Source organism: Mesitornis unicolor, unplaced genomic scaffold (genome assembly GCF_000695765.1).
Source record: "Mesitornis unicolor isolate BGI_N332 unplaced genomic scaffold, ASM69576v1 scaffold23034, whole genome shotgun sequence".
NCBI lineage: Eukaryota > Metazoa > Chordata > Aves > Mesitornithiformes > Mesitornithidae > Mesitornis > Mesitornis unicolor.
The window spans coordinates 52,781-72,163 of record NW_010179701.1 but is presented as its reverse complement, the minus strand read 5'-3'; the positions used below and the strand labels follow the sequence as shown (position 1 = coordinate 72,163).

General features: G+C 37.6%; 1 protein-coding gene across 1 annotated transcript in view; it reads left to right on the top strand.

Moving 5' to 3' along the window:
• Positions 1-19,383, top strand: part of LOC104535485 (ADAMTS-like protein 1) — a gene marked incomplete at both ends in the record, with an annotated part of 84,469 nt that overhangs the window by 14,503 nt on the left and 50,583 nt on the right. Inside the window, 3 exon segments of the mRNA XM_010182877.1 lie at positions 1,103-1,250; positions 5,102-5,186; positions 16,365-16,666. Of these exon segments, the coding sequence (XP_010181179.1) occupies positions 1,103-1,250; positions 5,102-5,186; positions 16,365-16,666 (535 nt within the window).

Genomic DNA, 19,383 nt, shown 5'->3' with positions numbered 1-19,383 from the left:
TAAAGTAAATACTGGGGGATAATGTATTAAGTAACGTGATTGAGGAGAATGATGGAAAAATAAATCAGATCTGTAATGTTATGACCTTCTACTAATAATAGACTGGGAACATAAGTGAAATGCACAAAACAAGACCAGTAAGCATGTAGTGGTATAACTTTATTACAACTTTTCAGCCATAAATTGACTATCATGAATTTCTGAGAAATTTCCAGAAATACATAAAGCCATAAATGACTCTGGTCTTTGATGCTTGTAATTATCTGTTACTGACTCACCTTTTCTTCTGTACAAAAGTCTTTGAAATGTCTTTCTACAAAAGTAGAAAAGTGCTTTGATTTTGTACACTAAGACTTAATCTTGAATGCAGTTTCTCACCACTCCAGTTTCTCAACAAGTAAAATCAGTTTTAGAAACTAAGCTAGCTTACCTGCAGGTGAGGTGTTCTTGACCGATTGCAAAATATTTAGTGATTTCTAGATGAAAGCTGTTATCCAAGAGCAAAGTTATATTGGCATTATCCATAGCCCTTCCCACTGGTTGGTAGTTTTGATTCTCTCCCATGCAACCACTTCTGAAACAATCTGTACAGGGGGAAAAATTAATATGCCATAACAAAAATAACTGAAAAAACATTTAACAAAGTGTTTGAGGGAAGAAAGCAAAAATAGTTTCCCATTCTGTTTGCTGCCATGTTCCAAAATAGCTGAGTGTCACCCCTGTTAATTCATAAGCCCCAGTACTTTGTCCAAGCAAAGCAGAGTGGCTCAAGATGAATCTGACAGGGTGTTACTGAGCATTTCCAATATGGGATGGATGGCCAAAAGCCAAGTAGCCAAATATGAGAGAGTGGCACTGCAAGAGAAATCCAGCAGCAAAATGTCCAAACCATGTAAATCTGCAGAGTGAAAAGGCAAAAACTTCTGTCAATTTTGTGCTTTATCCATAACTACCCATTCTGGGTAATTTTTGTTCAGGGTTGGGTGTTCCTGCATCATATTTTGCTCTCTGATGTACACATACTTCTGCTGCATGTTCTCTTTTTATTTATCACTCATGACTTATCACACACACCTTTTTTTTCCATTTTTTTTTTCTCCAGTGCACTGTGACCTGTGGACAAGGACTCAGATACCGCGTGGTCCTTTGCATTGATCACAGGGGAATGCATACAGGAGGCTGTAGTCCTAAAACAAAGCCACACATAAAAGAAGAGTGCATCATACCAACTCCTTGCTACAAGCCCAAAGGTAACAAGGCAGAAAATTCTCATAATTTTTTCAGAGCTCTTCCATGTTGAACAGGTTTGTTTTGCTGCTAATAGCACTGTTTTCACTTGCGCTGAGTTGTGAAATTGCACCCTTAAGGCCTGATATTCCTATTCCAGTCAACCTTCAGTGAATGTTGGCCCCTTCCTCTTTCTTACAAGCTCTGGGGTTTTCACTGTTAATTTGTGATCCAACAGACCAAGCAATAGAAATGTAAATTGGACCATATTGTAATGAGGTTTGATCTCACTGATTGTGTCTAAGCTAAATTTACCCTGTATTTTAAAAGCCAGCATTGCACATCCCAACATGAAGTCTTACTAGCAAGGCTGCAAAATTTGTTAAATTGTTAGACTTGAAGCATCTTCTAGCAAGGTGTACTCACAACCTGCATAGAAATGCTTCTTGACTTGGGCCTCAGACAGAGAGTAATACTGGGGTAAATCCCTGACATTTCATTGAGAGAAGAAAATATTTCTGCAGTTGTTTGGAAGTTCTTATGGGATGGGAACGTTAGAAAAATTCCTGGAGACTGGATTGGATTAATGGGCAGTGACCAGGTGCAGCAGACATGGGTATTTGACTGTTTCCACAGGTATATGAGCGTGCACATGTTTGTGCATATATATAGCTCTGTCAATCCAACCTCTGCGTCTGTATGCTGACTAATTTAAGGAAACTTTTGGGCTAAAGCAATGCAGGTGAACTGAATTTCCCTAAACTGAAGACTTAAACCCCACTCTAAGGTGAAATAAATTCCTTTTTAAAATGAATTGCTATCTTGGTACATATTAAGAACACTTACTATGAGCTCTGTGAAATAAGAGTGACTTGTGACCTCTTGCTGATCCAAGATGGAACAGTGAAATTTGGAATTTTAATTTCTGCATTCAGTGACCAATGATGGGCACACTTGCCAAGTTTCAAGATTCCAGTTTATCTGGAACATCAGATTTTGCTGTGTCTGCCAGCCACTGCAGTGGCAAAACCCAGACACTGGGCCTCTGAGGAGCAATGTGGATGTTTGCACCGTCTTTTGCTGGCTGACATTAGCTCACTCCATCCACCCGCCAACGTGAATAAAAAAAAGCCCTGTGACTGCCCTAGCATGACTGTGAGCCTCATTCAGAGATTCAGAGAGTTTGGGCTCAGTGAGTCAGCTGCTTTTATGGGCTTTTTTTGTTTATGGTGTTCAGAGCACAGGTAGAGCAAGATCCTCTCTGCCTGTGGCAGACAGTGTAAGCAAAATGCAGTAAGAGACCAAAAAATCAGCTGTTTGAAACTACCCCCAACTACTGTTCTGCTTAGGAAACCTGATAAGGGTGCAAGAGCAGCTAGGAAAGCTTCGCTTGCCTGCATCTGACAAGAAGTCTCTTCCAATGGGACTTGCCTGGAACAAACTAAATTGCTGTTTGCCAGAAGCTTATGCTTGCAACAGAGTGGCATCTTTATCCTGCATAAACTCTTATGCTGCCCTTTTTAGTATATACATGCTTAATTTCTGATTGTAGGCAGTTTTAATTTCTTCTATTTTTTGTTTCCCATGGGATGGAGAGTCCTATACAAAGCATACTGATTTGCTTGGTTTTAATTTTAATCCTCATCTTGGTTCTGAAAAGTCTCACAGTTCTCCCTCCATCATGTAAGTCGTAATGTTTGAAGATCCATGTACCTGAAGGCTGAATCATGCTTTCAGAAGTGAGTTGAACCAGATGATATCCAGAACTCTCAAACAATCCAAATTATTCTATTATGTGCTAGTCATTTGTCCTTTTTATTTCACAAAACTAGAGTTAGAAATTTAGAGTAGTAAGAGTAACAAAGTACCTCTTCTCTACTGAACATTTTAGTCTTAGCCAGCTCTTCCTTCTGGAGCTGGATTAACATAAATATTCCTACCTGACTGAAGCAGAAGACAAAAAATGTGGAATTCCCTCTTCTTTTAACACACTATGCTGAGCAGAAATAAAATGCAAATAGTTCATGTAATTTATTTCATTTTAGTTTATTCAAGTACTGAGGCATTTTGTCTTACACCAGCAATATGAAAAAACAGAATATCCCTGGATTAAGGAGTGATTTTCAGTTTTAATAGAGAAGATATATTCATCTAATAAAACTTTCTGTATAATACAGAATTTAAATGTTTTTACTGAAACTGTTTTATAAAAGGAGACATTTTACTTTAATCTCCAAAGGTAAAAAATTCTTTTTAGCGTGTGTTAGTAGTGCTTTTTATTAATTCTTTGTCAAAGCACACTGTACAACATCAACATTTCTAATCTTCTGACTCATTTTACAATGTAGATGATAATTAACTACACTTCTAAAAAAGAAAAGTTATTTAAAAAGTCACATAGCAGGCAGCAGTACACAAGAGCTTTTGCTTTTTACAGGTACTTGCATCCAAGTAAAAAAGCACAGAATTAAGATTTGGCTTTCCAAAACCCATAAAACATACTGCAGAACATATAAATAGAAATATCTCCTACATATTTTGGATAACAAATGCAGTAAAATATAAATTAAACTAAGAGCTGTGCTGGCAAATATTCACCCTTACATGGCAGTAATAAATATGTTAAAGTTTGGCAAGCTATTTCTAAGAAAAAGGCATCATAACACTATTACTGTCCCTTTCTTCCTCGGTTAATAACTTGCTTCAGGGAAATTTGCTTGACTAAAGTTGCAGTAGCTGTGAAATCAAGTTTTAAGTTGTTGATCCTGTATGATACAACTCACAGATGGGAAATTGCACATCCATATATGAAAGGTTCACTGTTGAGCACAACAGAGCCACAGAAAATTCCTGGCTATTCTAAATGACATTAATCTGCTCCCACTGGTGCGTACAAATCCATGCATTGTATAAACCCAAAAGGCTTAGGTTGATTTGTGAGTGGCAAATAGGTCTGGCCCTGGTTCTTCTCAGTAGTCTGAATCTCACTCCTTTTTACTTGTGTTTTTCCCCCTGATCCTGGCTCAGAACATTTTGTTGAAATGCTGAGCTCCTTCTCAAATTATAGTGCCAAATTTGCTCTTGCTTTACACCCCTTTGGAGCTAAAACAGTTCCACTGTCTTCAGCTCAAATACTCCACTTTGACGCCACATGAAAGCAGAGTTTGGCTTGTGAAGCAGCATAGCCCTGCACTCCCCAGAGCAGAGCAGCTCATTATGCTGCGCGCACATCCTGGAAGGGAAGAAAAGCAGCTCTACTGTTTTCCATCAGAAATGACAGAAAAAGTATCAAGCTCTTTTTTTTTAAAATACACATAGCTGATGAACTGATAAACATAGGGTTGAAAAGTATAGCTGAGCCATTTTATTACTGTTCCTCTGTTTTTCTGTGGTATCACTCATCAAATCAGGATTTTCTTCCTTTTGGTAATCCATCAAAACCAAGCATAATGTGACTTCTGAAGTTCTAAAATTTAAGGGTACACATTTTGCCTTTGCAGTGTCAGTGGAGGCCTGCTACACTTGCAAGACTCCCTCCTAAAACTCCTTTCCAAAGTGCCTACTTTTACAGCTCAGTTGAATAGTCTGAAAAGTTACTTAATTTGCCTTCCTGGCTTTAGTACTGGCCGTAACCCTTCTAACTGCAACAGTAAACTATCTGGCAATATAACCTTGTAAGCATTACAGTCCAGGCAACAAAGCAGTTTCTTTCTCTCTCCTGCTCTCCTTTCTTTCTTTCTTCTCATTGCTCAGCCTCCAAGTGGATGGAGGCACACACGCATCACAGGCGCACGTGGCAAGAGAGGGAAGGCTGGCACATGTGGAGGAGTTACTGCATGCTTCCTACTTTCACAGGCTTGTGTTTATTCCATAGAGAAACTTCCCGTGGAAGCAAAGTTGCCATGGTACAAGCAGGCTCAGGAGCTGGAGGAAGGAGCAGTGGTGTCTGAAGAACCATCGTAAGTCATGAAAACTTGCTTACAACAGGTTCTTGTGATGTGGGGATCTGAGGCTTGTGCTGAACTAACATAGTCTCTTGAAATTGTATTTGGCTTTCATTAGAGTGTAAGGGCTAAACTCAACACTGTAAAATGGGCTTAAGGCTGGGTCACACTCAGGTATAAAGACACAATTCAAGAGGGTAAATGCAGATTTAATTTGAGCAAATATATACATGTTTTATTTAAGGTCATTTATAATAACATTATAGTGGGTCTCTTTACCTACATAGTTTTATGTTCCCCAATACCCCTGTATATCTGCAGCCCAGCACCTTTATTTATTCTAGCAATACCCCTGTGAAGTAAGAAGTAAAAAACAGTGACATTTCCCCCTCATCTCTCCCCCTCTAGTAAGAGTGTAGTAACAGCAGATAAAAATTAATTAACTTCAGCAGAAAATAAACTAGAAACCTCAGCTCTGTGATTTGGATTGCCTTATCCTCACCTCATCATTTCAGGAATTTTCCCCTCCATGCTTTTCTAGTGAGCTCATGGTCTTTGCCCAGCCATCTTTGCAAGGTAAAGCTCAGTCAGCACCTTGTACTCCATTGGCACCTTTTCCTCCTGCTGCTTTTCCTCTTGGATGGCAGGTTGGCCTGTGTATGTACATTGACAGTCTCCTCACATTAGGGCTGCTGGAAATTATAGAAACTGTACATTTTCCTTCTAAATGCATAAAATCAACTTATTATGTCCCTTAACTGAAACCTTTTTATTTTCCTATTTGTTTGTCGTCTGTTTCACAAAAAAATTACCTTTGAGTTAGAAGGAGGTGGACGTCACAAGTAATGCTAGAGAAAAAAATACAATAAAAGGATTAAAAATATTATTTCCATTAGGGTTGATATGTGCCTTTTTAATATATCAATAAGAAAATCTGACTGTATGAATCAGACCTGGTGTAGCAAGGTTCTTCACACACTGCTATTAAAAATACAGTTTAGCAGTTTCTACATGTGCTCCATTTCATTAATAGCAGGACTGCAGAAAAAGTTAGAAAAATTATGTGGTTTAAAAAAGCCTTCAGAATTTCATTCAGAAGTGAGTTTTATTGTCATTTCTGGATAATTAATCTTCCTCAGACAAATAAAACTACCTTCCCCTTCCCCCCCACCCCTTACTGCCACCTTTTTTCTATAAATTTTAAAAGGAAGAGGCAATAAAACTGGTGTACCATATAAATCTTTAGTAATGAAGCTGAGGAATTATAAATACTGTTATGATTATAGTTTTGGATTTTTATTCTGGAACTGTGATAAATGCATGCACATCAGTATCCAGTTCCTTGTGGCTGAGTACATGGCATTTTTTTTTGCAACTGCAGCTGTGTATCAGAGTGAAAAACATTGTTTGTTATGCAATATAATTGCAGTTTTGGCATGGTTAACCTGAATTGAAGTAACCTGAAACTGGGACATTGAAACAGAACTAGTGAAATATATAATGAGTCCTCAAAACAAAAATTATTTTAATCCATCTTCCATATGTATACATACATACATATACACACACACACACGTATACACACATTCATATGTGTGTATATATATATTAATAGCAGCTATTGCATGTAGTATAATGAGATGTTGCACTGTTTCCAGAGTTTCATAGACTCTGTAGGTAGATTCATTGAGTCAAAGTCTAGAAAATGCAGTATTTGTGAACATACTCAGTTTTCATTTGTAAAGTGCAGTTCATTTTCCTGTGACTATACTAAATCACTTAGCTAACTGTGCACTTATCAAACTGTAAATAACCCCTGGAAGCATACATAAAGAAAGATGTATTAACAGGAAGTTTATAAAAATGAATCATGCTGATATGTGGTCATATCTGGAAAAAATTGTTACACTAAGAAATTTTTTATATAAATGTTGTGAACAACAAAACAGTACTGTAGATAAAAGAGTACAGGAATATATATCTATCTTTAAATATCAACAAGAAGGGGTTTGTAGAGAATAAGCATAACCTGCAGGGAAAGATGAAGAGGTTTTCTTTATCATCGTGTATATTTTAATAAAATATTCTGGAAAAACTTATGGCTGTATTATTTGTGATATTAAAACAGACCTTGAGAGATACAAAGGGAGAGGAGTTTAAGAGCTTTAAAATGTTTTAAGTGCAGCTATGACACCTTCTTGCTTTATAGTTTCACTGCTGTGATGCAATAAAAGTCCTATTGTCTCTGTTTAGGGCTCAGGGCAAGCCCAGGGAGCAGGATTTTCTCTTTATTGTCCCCCACCCTCCCAGGGGAGGATTAAAAAAAAAAGGGAATAGAGAAAAGATGCTTCACATAAGGTTGGAAGTTAAAACTGTAACAAGTTTAATGAAAACAACAGGGGAAAGGAAAAGGGAATTAATAAGGGACAAAGGATAATTATATACAAAACCCGATCCCAGCAGTCCCGAGTGCAAATGTCCGAGCAGTGCCTCGTGGCCGCTGCGACTGCTGTGACTCGTCACCAGGGACCACAGCGGTGCCGGGAGCGGGTGGTGGTGGATGCTGCCGAGCACGTGGAGCTAGGCCCAGCCGTCCTGAGATGCAATAGGAAGCAGCCCAGGAAAGCCAGGAAAAGCCCGCGAAAACCTCGTTTTTTTATAGACTGTGGCCGGAAAGGGGAGGGAACAGTACTGATCTCTGACCCCCCAGGGTCCTACAGACACCACCTGCCCTTCTCTTTCAGGCTGGTAACCCTTAAACCATACCCTTAAACCATAAACACCTATTATGCAAAGACATCCTAATTTTTTATCCCATCTCATGCAACGCTTCAGTGACACCAGTGGGATACTAACACACCAATACAGTGGGGCACAGTCCATGGCATTCTGCCATGGGTTCACATTTTGAACCTTTTTTCCTTCCTGCAAAGCACAAAAAATCTACATGGCATTAAATTAAATTAAATTAGAGATTCTTCTATGTCTTAACTAACTGCTAACATAAAGGGCACAAAGTCAGAATCTTTATGCAAACTTTCCCAAAGCTAGGAGATATCTATGCCTTGAGTTTAGTTTGGAATGAATTTTAGTAATAAGGCATGAGACAGAAAAAAAAGAACAACAAATAAAAACTTAGAAAAATTGTGCTGAAATGGCCATCCATGCAATCCCCATCTGTAAACTGTAACAGCCATCTACATATTTTCCCAGATTATCTAATCTGTTGACAGCGACCCTGAGCCATGAACTTCCACATGAAATGGTTTTGGTGCCTCACTATTAATATTGCTTTTTATTAATGTCTAACTTTAACCACTTACTTGTTTCAGATACTGGTTATTAGGTTGAAAAACTGTATGTAAAGACATAAAAAAGGAGAAAAAAATTCAAAACTCACGAAGATACATGGAAATTTCTTCAGACAAACTATGCTTATGTGGTTTTTCTACTGTCTTCATTTAAGGTCTATCACCCAGTGGAACTCCCCAGCCAAGGAGAAAAATCAAGAAAAGTAAAGGAGACCCATGCGCTGAAATTGAAAGAGCCTTAATAAAATTATAATTAAAAACTCCTAATGTTAGTACCAATACAAAGTACACACTATGGCAGCCTTCATACCGGGGCTGGCCACAAACTGAAACAAAGTGTTTTATCAGCTTTGTTTACATCGAGTGCTGCAGTCTTCTCAAAAACACAGCTTTCCTGAATAGAAAATTTATTCTATGATTCTATCCCACGAAACCATGACACCTACTCAGTCTGTATCAGTGCAATAATTACTGTTTTCATGACTGCACTTGGGCAGATGTCAGTAAAGATTCATTCTTTTCCTAGACTTCATCTGAGGCTCTTCCTGAGCTTTCTTATGCCACCAAGTCACTATACACATTCTCCGCTATAGACAGGGTTGTTCTTGTAGCCAGCAGACCATTCGTTCCCTATCACTGTCACATTTTCTTCCTTATTCTTCAGGCAGAGAAAGAAAACCTCATCTATAAGCAACCTTATTGTACTTCTCAAAGTTTAATTTTGATGGGAAGTTTAAAACCTAAAATGAAAATTTTCAGGAAATTTCTTCTATGCATTGAATTCTCATATTTGTGAATCTCTGTATTGCTGTCTTGTGGATTTTGTGATTTTTGTGACTTTCTACTGAGTACAGTTTTTCTCATGAAATTGCATACTATGAGTTCCAAAGGTACACATTTTTTTTACATTGTCCTTCCACCTGCAATTTGTGATCATTCTCTAATGTATGCTTCTAGAACAGCAGACACCTAATTTTTATTCCAGCTGTGTGTAACTGTGCCTTCCATTATCTATTTCTTCAGGAATTTCTAAAGGAAGCAAGTCTTACAGTTTCATTTTATCTGTATATGTCTATCTGTCAGTTGCCTTCCTCTTCTCTCAGTAATGTCTGAATTTATTCCTATTAAGTGAATTTGACAGAGATATAAAGATATCAAAGAGAATTTTACCTCTCTGTCAAATTCACCAGGAAATTCAGTGGAAGTATGTTCCACATCTCTCACTAAAGTAAATGACTAGGTAGAAAACTGACACCCTACAATTCCCCAGTTGAAGAATAGGTTTCTGAAGGAGTTTGGTCCTTAAGAGATAACAGAGAATCTGCCTGGGCACTCAGCCTTCAAATATAAATCCATGTAAAATTGAACTTCATTCATTCTGCTCTTCAAAGAATTAATCATAACGAGTTCAGCCACTTAAAGGTAACACCATACCCAGCTTTTAACATACTGCCATAAATAACCCTGATGCTAACCATGAAAAAGAAGGGTGGATGAGGGAAGAGGGCAACCAATAATATCTGGATGCCAGATGGCCCTATCATAGTGATGGAGCTGGTTTGGTGAAAAACAAAAGGAAATTCCTGACATCCATCAGTGTGGGGAACAGAGACCTTAGGGAACTGATATGGACAGAGAGGCCTGTGTGGCAGAGTCACCCAAGATCTCTTATTTTTCAGTAGTTGTTTATGTTTCAAAGCTATATAAACTATTTTATTTTGGTTTTCCCTGTTAAATAGTTTCCAACATGATGTTTGCACATGTTTCACAGGTTAGTAAGTAATTGTAAAACTTCCTACGAATGTTTTACTTTAAAAATAAAGCATGTTATGGTTATAGGATTGCTTAAAAAAGTAGCAAGGACATACACAGATACTATCAACTGCTAGGCTGTTACTTGTCCACTTCAGTGTCATGCAATGAAGACGAAGAAGGAAGTTTAGGGAAACTAATCTATATGAAGATCTAATGGCAGAAAACCCCAACCAACTATGTTTGTGGTCAGTCATATAGTCAGTGCAGCAGCCTAACACTGGGTAATCCTTTATCTGTTCATTCAATTAGCCCCTTTAGAGAGTTACCACTACTTAGGATTTATATGTAATACCTATTCAGGTCATGAGCAGTTTTCTTTCTCTGGGGAAAAAGGCAGTTGTGAATTTATGGAGAGCACCAGCAGTATAGAATGATTTGACACAAAGCTGAAGGAAAAGAACGTATTCAGACTAAACTGAAGAGAAACTATAGAGGGACAGATTGTAATCACTCAGATTGAAATTGGACCTATGCAGGTGTCTCTGGTGCCGTTACTCTTACAGATGGAGCTCTGATATTTTACTGATAAGTGATCATGACCTCTGCTTCACTTCTCTGAACAATGGCACCAGCAGCTACCCTGTGCTGTCTGTGAGCATCCTGTGGTGTTATCCATGGCTTAAAACCTATGGAAAGGTGGCCTCTTCTGGACAGTAAGGACAGGTTTGCATTTCAGCTCAACACAAGGAGTCTGGAAGTGTGAGCTCAGTTCCTGGTTCTATCACAGAAAATTTCTAACCCTTTCAAAAAGCCCCTGAGCATTTTACTTCACCAGTAGTATCTGATTTTAGATGTCTTAACAACTGAGTGTCTGTGCTTTCGAACACTCAGCCTTAGTGGTATGTACAGTTTTCAAAATCTCAGACTTTGTCTGAACCATGGATTTAGCCAGTAATGGATTTAAAAGAAAAAACATTAAGCAATAAAAATGAATGTCAATATGTAATTAAGTAGCAGTGAAGAAAAATAAGCTATTTTTCTCCATAGCTTAAAGGACATTAATCTGTATAGACACTTTTTTTTTCTTCATGACGCACATTGTAGACACCCAAATCCTGGACAGAAGAGATTGTGGCTATGTACGTCAATTTTCCTGGAGATCTTCATAAAACTCAGCAGGGTCTCACTCTGAGCACACTGTGACCAGCCGTGGAAGGTCTCCCATAGTAAATCATTGACTCTGCCTTTGTGTTTCTCTTCTTCTGACTTCTCCAGTTACGTATATGTTGCTATATGGAGGGGAATACACAGTGGTCCTTAGCTGTGCCCAGATTTTGAAGTTAAAAGTATCATTATCCCAAGACTAAGTACTGCCATTGTCATCATTATTCTCAACTTAAATTTTTACATTGATTTTGCTACCTTCATATGCAAGTGATCATAGTGTAGCACAATGTTGTCTGAAAGGGACATTCTTATGTGTAAATGTGAATAATAATATAATATCCACAAATGCAAACAGTCCTTGGAAAATTGAACTGGGCAAGTGGTATCTACCCACTGTTCATAGATTCACTCTAATCTTTACTTCAATCTTGCAGAGATAGGTCCCATCTCTTTTTTTGTTATTTTATATTTGTAGTCATCATGTTACATGCATGAAATTCTGTGAATTACTGTAATTCACTTGCAGGTCCATTGGACGTGCATCCTCAAGACAGGATTGCTGTGCATTTCAGTTTGACCAATATTTTGTATTAAGTGCTTTACATACAAACATGGTAAGCTGGTTCTGCTGTCATATTAAAATTTCCTTGAAATATATTTTCAGTGATTGTAGTACACTACAAAAGCAGTGATTCAAAACCATCTCAGTACCACACCTGAATGACTCCTGCAGAAGTCTATCGATGTCAGTGGCATTACATTTATTTTTCTCTATTCCCAGAACACATTGTGCAGCCTAGTTTAGGCTAATATGCATATGACAAATAGTGCAAAAATAGTCCCTTCAGCTGAACACAATCTTGTACACATTGTGAAACTTCAACAGCTAACAAAAAACACTGAAAAATACAACACCTTTTTTAAATCCAGAAATTACTATTTTGCAAGAGTGTTTGTATAATGAGAAAAGGTTGCTGGTCCATCACCATAAAGGTGCCCACAGGTCAAGAAAACAAGTATAGGCATTTTTGTATAAGCATCACCCATTTTTAATCCCTAGTTTTCTTTGGAGGTCTTCCAGCTGTTATTCCAATCCTTGCCCTTTTCCAGCTTGTGACCACTGCTGGCCCTGGACATGCCTGCTTAGTGGGGAGTGGCAGGCACAGGGACCTTTCAGCTATGCCACACCTGGATGCTGTACTTCAGTCAGCATTCCAGCAGCTGAGTAACAGCAGATGCTGTTGAATCAGTCATAACAAAGCAAAGTCAAGATTTTTCCATTCTTCCAACTTCCACTTCTCTACCTATTAGGAATCTCTCTAAAACAGAGCAAAAGACTGCTCTTTAACATGCTCTCAGAACACACTTCCTGCTGTGTTTTTCCTCTGAGGAAAAAGCATTGTTATGTCTGCTGTGCAGAGGAATAAAATGATCTTTGATGTAACAAGAACATGCTAATCCCTGAGAAGTATGCTAAGAACTATGAAATACTCAATGTAGTCTCCTTGAGGCAACAGGCACCTTTTTATTTTTCATTTGTACAGCTATTAGCACAATTGGGTTCCGGCTGATAGCTACTACTGCCACATTACTAGAACTATTGTAGTTACTGTCTTTGTCTCATTTGTTAGGATTGTTATTACAGGGATTATTATTACAGTGGGATTTAATTAAATTACATACAATGAAATCTGAAACACCTCCATCATTTCATGTTTTTTTTAAAAAACTACTTCTCAGTAAATCTATTCCACTATTTCCATTTTCAAAGAAGACTCAAATGTTAACATACAAAAAGCACAGTGTTGCACAGTGGAAGGTATGCTACATGCGGAAAAAATAACTTTAAAACCATGGAACTGACTGCTTATTATTCACATACTTTTTGTGTTTTGTGCTCACCATTTGGCAACATTTATCGTTAATGACCACACAGAAATATTTGAAAACCTTTATAATTTCCTGGTTTTTGGATAATGGAAAATTCAGAAACATTTTATACTTATATTATACATTCGTATTATATATGGAGATTATTTTTGCAGGGTTTTCTTGGTTTTTCTCATTTTTTTTTCAGTTTTCCACTCATTTGATTCTACCAATTCCCTCTTTAGCAGCCAACAGTTACATTAGAACTAAATTATACCTCCAAATTTATCACTTAAAATGTAGAAATTTGGCCTAGAAAGCTGAGTAAAATATAATTTCTTGAAGGTATTCTAGTGTTCTCATTAAGAGATGCTGACTAGAGTAAAATAATGTAATATGGGGCATTTAGAGATCAAGCCTCATTTCAAAAAGGATCCAGTCTGCTTTAATAATGTTCTTACTTCCCTTTTGTGTCCTTTCTCTTTTGTCTCTATGTTTGTATGTGCGATATGTAAATATTCTGAGTATATGATGTATCGCTGTTTTTATAAATGAGTAAAATCATCCTGTTTGGTTTGGAATGCAGCAGCTCTTCAACAAAGCAAACTTACAGAACAATTCAGAGTGTTAAAAATATAAGGAAGACAGCTTCTGATGAAGACCAGTGGCTGTTTTTGTAACCTAATTAGGATTTCTACCTCTTAGTTTGTCAGGCCAAGAAGCCGTTTAAACTAATCAAAAATATCTATGTCACAGTGACCGACATGGACTGTTTAATCTGTGACAGGAGATTTTTCACATCAAAATAGTATTATAGCAGCTGCACAGACTTAGAGAAAACAAAATGAGTGGCCCACCTGTACTGTTGAAGACTATAATCCTTTCAAAATAAAGGATACAATCTTTGAAACAAGACTGATCTTTTCAGATAAAATGCGTCAGAGTAGAGAAATGGAATAACTTTGCATCATTAGCTTCTCAAAGGCTTTTCTCCAGAAATAAATCTTGTGGTCTTTGTAAACAGTTATAAACAGTTTCAAATGTTCCAATAATATATACAATCCATTTCTTTCCTATTACTTCATGTGTATAACGCTAGCAGTAGATATCAGGTTTATAACAAGTTGTTATAAACAGCCACAAAAAGTGGGTGAAGAGATGCACAATCTGTGCTCTAGGAGACTATGCTGTTATAGTCGGGGATACTGGTACATATACACTGGGATGGGAGGTGGTGAGGGCACCAGGTTCCTTTCTTGGTTTTGGATTCTTTTTTTAACTACAGAGTGAAGGGAAAGTCCTTTTGTCAACTAGAGAAAGGTGATGGATGAAATAGAGAAGTGCATAAAAATGCTTTCAAAGATGCTGATCACAAAAATAAATTTCCTTTCTCTTCCTGTGAGACTATTCATGGGATTCTCAAGGTAAGAAATGAGTTTCCTACCGCCCCAAGTAGCTCTAAACCACAAAGGAGACAGACATGTATTGCCTTCAGCCCTCAGCAAAGCTGTACAAGTCTGGTGTGACCTATCTAAATAAAGACCGGAATGAAAGAAATGCTGTCAGTGACAGCCATGTTTTAATCAAAAATACATCCCATAAGCTCTGATTTATTTTATAAGTTTAGCTAATGCATAAGATTAAGTACTGAAAGAACTAAATTCCTGTCAGGCAGTTGACCCTATCACAAAAAAATCTTTTGGTCTGTTAGATTAGCACTCAAAAATATCAGTTAAAAAAATACCTTGCTGAGTTTGAAGGAGCTGACAGATCCCAAACACTTACTGTCAATAGGAGAGAGTTATCAATAGGGAATTTTCCTGTGAGGTTCTTAAGGGATCAGAGCCAGATCCAACTACTCACTCTTCTGTTCTAGCCCTTGAAGTATATCCAAAGCCACTGTCTCAGAATTCCCGCCCCCCCCCCGGGAAAAAATCGCCCACACCCCCCCCCCCCCCCCCCGGAAAAAATTTATTTTTGACAGATTAGCCAATAGAGAAGTCAGACAAAGCTTTCTGAATCACCCTGCAACCTTGATTCATTACTACAGTGTTTTAATACCACCAACACCAGGTATCTAAGCATAAGTAATGCAGGTCATGAAGTACCTCAGAATCAATCTTTCCAGAAAGATTTAGGAATAGAACAGATCAACATGAGCTCAGCAGAACAAGGTGTGTTACATTTAAAGAAACTGCTAATGATGTGGTATGGCTTTGAACGTGAACCATCTGCTTGATGTTACTTTGAGTAAAATTCTAGACCAGTTTCCAGCACTGATTTTTTTGAGATATTGAAAAAGTAGTGACAACATGGAAGAATTGAAGAATTGTTCCATTGTTGAGGAAAACAAAAATTAACATGGAATTTAGTCCGGTTTGCTTATTGTAATGGTGGCTGCAAGGTGCCTTTATTATGTGTGCACTTTCAGAGACAAAGATTTGGAATACGTAAGGATTCCTAATCAGTGAGACAAGAACAACAGCCAGAGAAATCCAGAATAGAAATGAAACAATGTTTTTTTAATTAGAAGGGAAATAAAATATACTGGGAGGGGGGGGCAGAGGGAAGCAGCTAAAGAAATGGTGCATTCTTTATATTTTTTATGGCTTCAAATTAATACTTTAAAATATTTACTGCAATAGAGGAACAATAGCTGAAATTATTTTCCCTGTGATATTGCAACTAGCTGATAACTGCAGCCTCTTCAGTACTTACTACTGACATAATTGTGACATCAACTAAGACGGAGGTGGTGTAGGTTGAATACCAGCAAAAAGTAGCTAGTAGGATCCAGAAGCTTATTGGGAGATTGCAGGATGCCTCCCACTGTGATGTTTTAGGATCAAGGCAGGTGCATCTAAGGGTGCATCTATCCTTCTGGATATGAAGAGACTCTCCACATGAGTACTTGAGAGCCATTCCATTGCTGCCATTGAGTTGTCATGGCTATGTGCATTTCATAATAGCCCTATAATGAAGTGATGCATTTGTTACTCATTAAACAGAATTCAGCCTAGACATGACTATGCTGCTTTTGCTTGCCTGTATGTTTGTGGACATATTATGCCTTGCTCTTTTCCTCTCACAGGTTTATTCCTGAGGCTTGGTCCACCTGTAGTGTCACCTGTGGAGTGGGCAGCCAGGTGCGGCTTGTGAAATGTCAAGTGCTCCTCTCTTTCTCCCAGTCTGTGGCTGACTTGCCCATTGATGAATGTGAAGGTCCCAAACCTGTGTCTCAGAGAGCCTGTTACGGTGGTCCGTGCCCTGGGGAGGCAACTGAATATACCCCAGAGGAAACTGAACTGCTATATGGCAGCTTGCAGGAGTTTGATGAGCTCTATGACTGGGAATATGAGGGCTTTACAGAGTGTTCAGAGTCCTGTGGAGGAGGTAAGTGAAAAATGTTTCTGTACTGGATTTGCTTTCTTTCTTAAAGCATGTGCTTTGCAGTTAACACCCACATACATTCAACTTTGCTACAGCTATTTAAAATCATAGAATCATTTAGGTTGGAAAAAACGTTTAAGATCATCAAGTTCAACTGTAAGATCATTGAGTCCAACCATATTTGAAAAGGCATGGATGAAATCTGAAGAGAAACATGTGCACAACATATTTTAGTCCAGGACTTTCACACTCCATGCTCAGGCTGTCACCAAGAGTGATTAATGTTTCACATATTTCTGTGTCCCTGTATCAGCTGATCACTCAAAAGGCACTCACATAAAAAAGTTGAATGTTAAAATTGCCTGATGGTAAAAGCTAAGAATCACATGTAATTTTTAGTTTTTATTTCTTGATTTGGACTGTGCAAGTTTAAATATGTAGAAGTGAATTGTCATCCCATAGCAAATGCATTAAATTATTGATATTCTGAGGGCTCAGCCAGTTCCCTAACTGCTATCACAAAGTGGCATTAGCTCTAATCTCAGCACAAAAGAAAACATGCTGGAAAAAAGCACTAATGTTGTGATTGTCCAAAGCTAGCAGACTTGGCACTTGGAGTTTCTCGAAGTTAATCAAGGTAACTTGTTCCATATGTTATATACTATTAATGCACAATTATATGGTATCTTTTTCCCATCAGTTTGTCTAGCTACTTCTGAAAAATGTATTCACAACAGTATTTTTAAAATTAAACCGAGATTTCTCTAGCTGCTGTCTTTTGCATTAAATTTTCAAGTTGTTTTTTTTTAAAGCATTATCATAGAGAAATATAGAATAGATACTGTAGAATTGGAAAACACTCAACACCTTATGAATAGTGTGATCTGTATAGATTCACTAGTAAGCAATTACAAACTTAAAAAACACAGTTAGTAGAAATTAGAGCAAAGGTTTTCTGAACTAACTTTTAGCTTACTGATGGTAGTCAGTCTTTAGAGCAGTTCACAGAGAGCTGTCAGACCATTGCCACTATTGCTTTATTTCCTACCTAAAAATTATGACACTAACATATGCTAAGTTGCAACAAAGGAGTATCTTTCGTATATTGAGGCTATTAGCAAGCAGTAACAGTTTGTCACTCTTACACTGTGAATACTGAAACCTGAATAGCTTCTAGAAATACCCTTTTCAAGTATTTTCTTTTAATATAGTGATTATGTGTGTATTTTCCAAATACAATTCACAGAGACTGATATGACGGAGACATTTTACTTTTATAAATTTAGTCTCTTTCAATTGCCAGCAAAAATTGTTAGTCAAGATTTCCTTTTGTCTGATGTCAACTTCAACTTTTCCAGATTAGCAGATGCTAAGTCAGACATTTTTTTAGTCATAGGTGCAAGACTGGTCAAACTAATTTTATTGTTTTTGGAGTCTCACGAGAAGAAATTGGATAGAGGCAAAAGTAACCTTTCACCTCCCAGAAGAAGCAACCAGAAGGAATTAGTCATTTAGTCTGCTGTTAGTGGCTGCATTTCCCAGAGTTGTCATCAAATATCATGTAACAATTCTTCTATTCTGGGAGATATAAACAAAGAAAATCTCATTTGATGGTATTTTGAAAATGAACTTGCTGTGCCTAGATTCATGTCCCACCTTTGCACCTTTTTGTATTGTGAATTCCTGTTGAGAACTGATTTTTTTTTCAGGGAAAGAAAAAACAGCTTTTTGTTCTACTGATATTGTGTAGTAAATAATGCTTAGAATTCAGTTATTTAGGAAATAAACTTCCTGAAGTTTATATACCTTTTAAATTATCTCTGTACCTTGGAACTTCTGACAGATAATCAAAGGTCTTTATAGTCTCTAAACACTCGATGATCCATCTGTTGATTTAAAGCTTATAACCATTTGCCACACTGAGCTATCAAAGACATAGGGACAGATGTTATCAGTGTGAGATTCCAGGAGAAGTTGAAGTGATTCTGAGCACATTTGCTTGCTGCTGGAGGCAGACAGATTTTTTTTTTAGTGCCTGGCACAAGCTATTAAAGCCAAAAACTTCTGTCAGTACACAATCTAGCAACCATAGACTGGTTAAATTCAGTTATGAGCCTTTTTCTTCAATACCCATGCTGTCAGGCAAGATTACTGTTCCTACTGGTACCTTTAAAAGGTAAAAAGTTGTAAAAATCTCTGAACGGAAATTATAATGAGCAGAGTAGAATGCTGGTAAGATAGACTAAAATTATTGGAAATATGGTCAGAGATTACTTAGCAGAAATAAGTATTGGGAATTAACTCACTGGGAGGTTGGGGCAGGTGGAATACTGAATGGTGAAGAGCATTAGTATCAGAACTTGGCTATATGAATTTGATAAAAGAAAACCAGAGAGAAAAAAGAGAATCAGAGAAAAGGCTGAATTCAAGACCTCACAGTCATTTAGTTTTGAATAGTCAGCACTGAAGCAAATAATGCAAAAGTGTTAAGGTAATAGATAATTATTGATCAAGAGGTTATTGGAGACACAATTCAGAGAGGAGTGATTGAAGCTGCAGAAGTACACTCAGTTTACGAAATTTTGATCTGAAAAGGAAAACATCCAGCACATACAGATAGGGAGTGAGGTGTATCCTTAGCAAACAGAATGATGTCACCAGCATGTGACAGGACTTGGTGGTTTCTTCCCACATGGTTAAGGGTGTGGGAACCAGTTTCT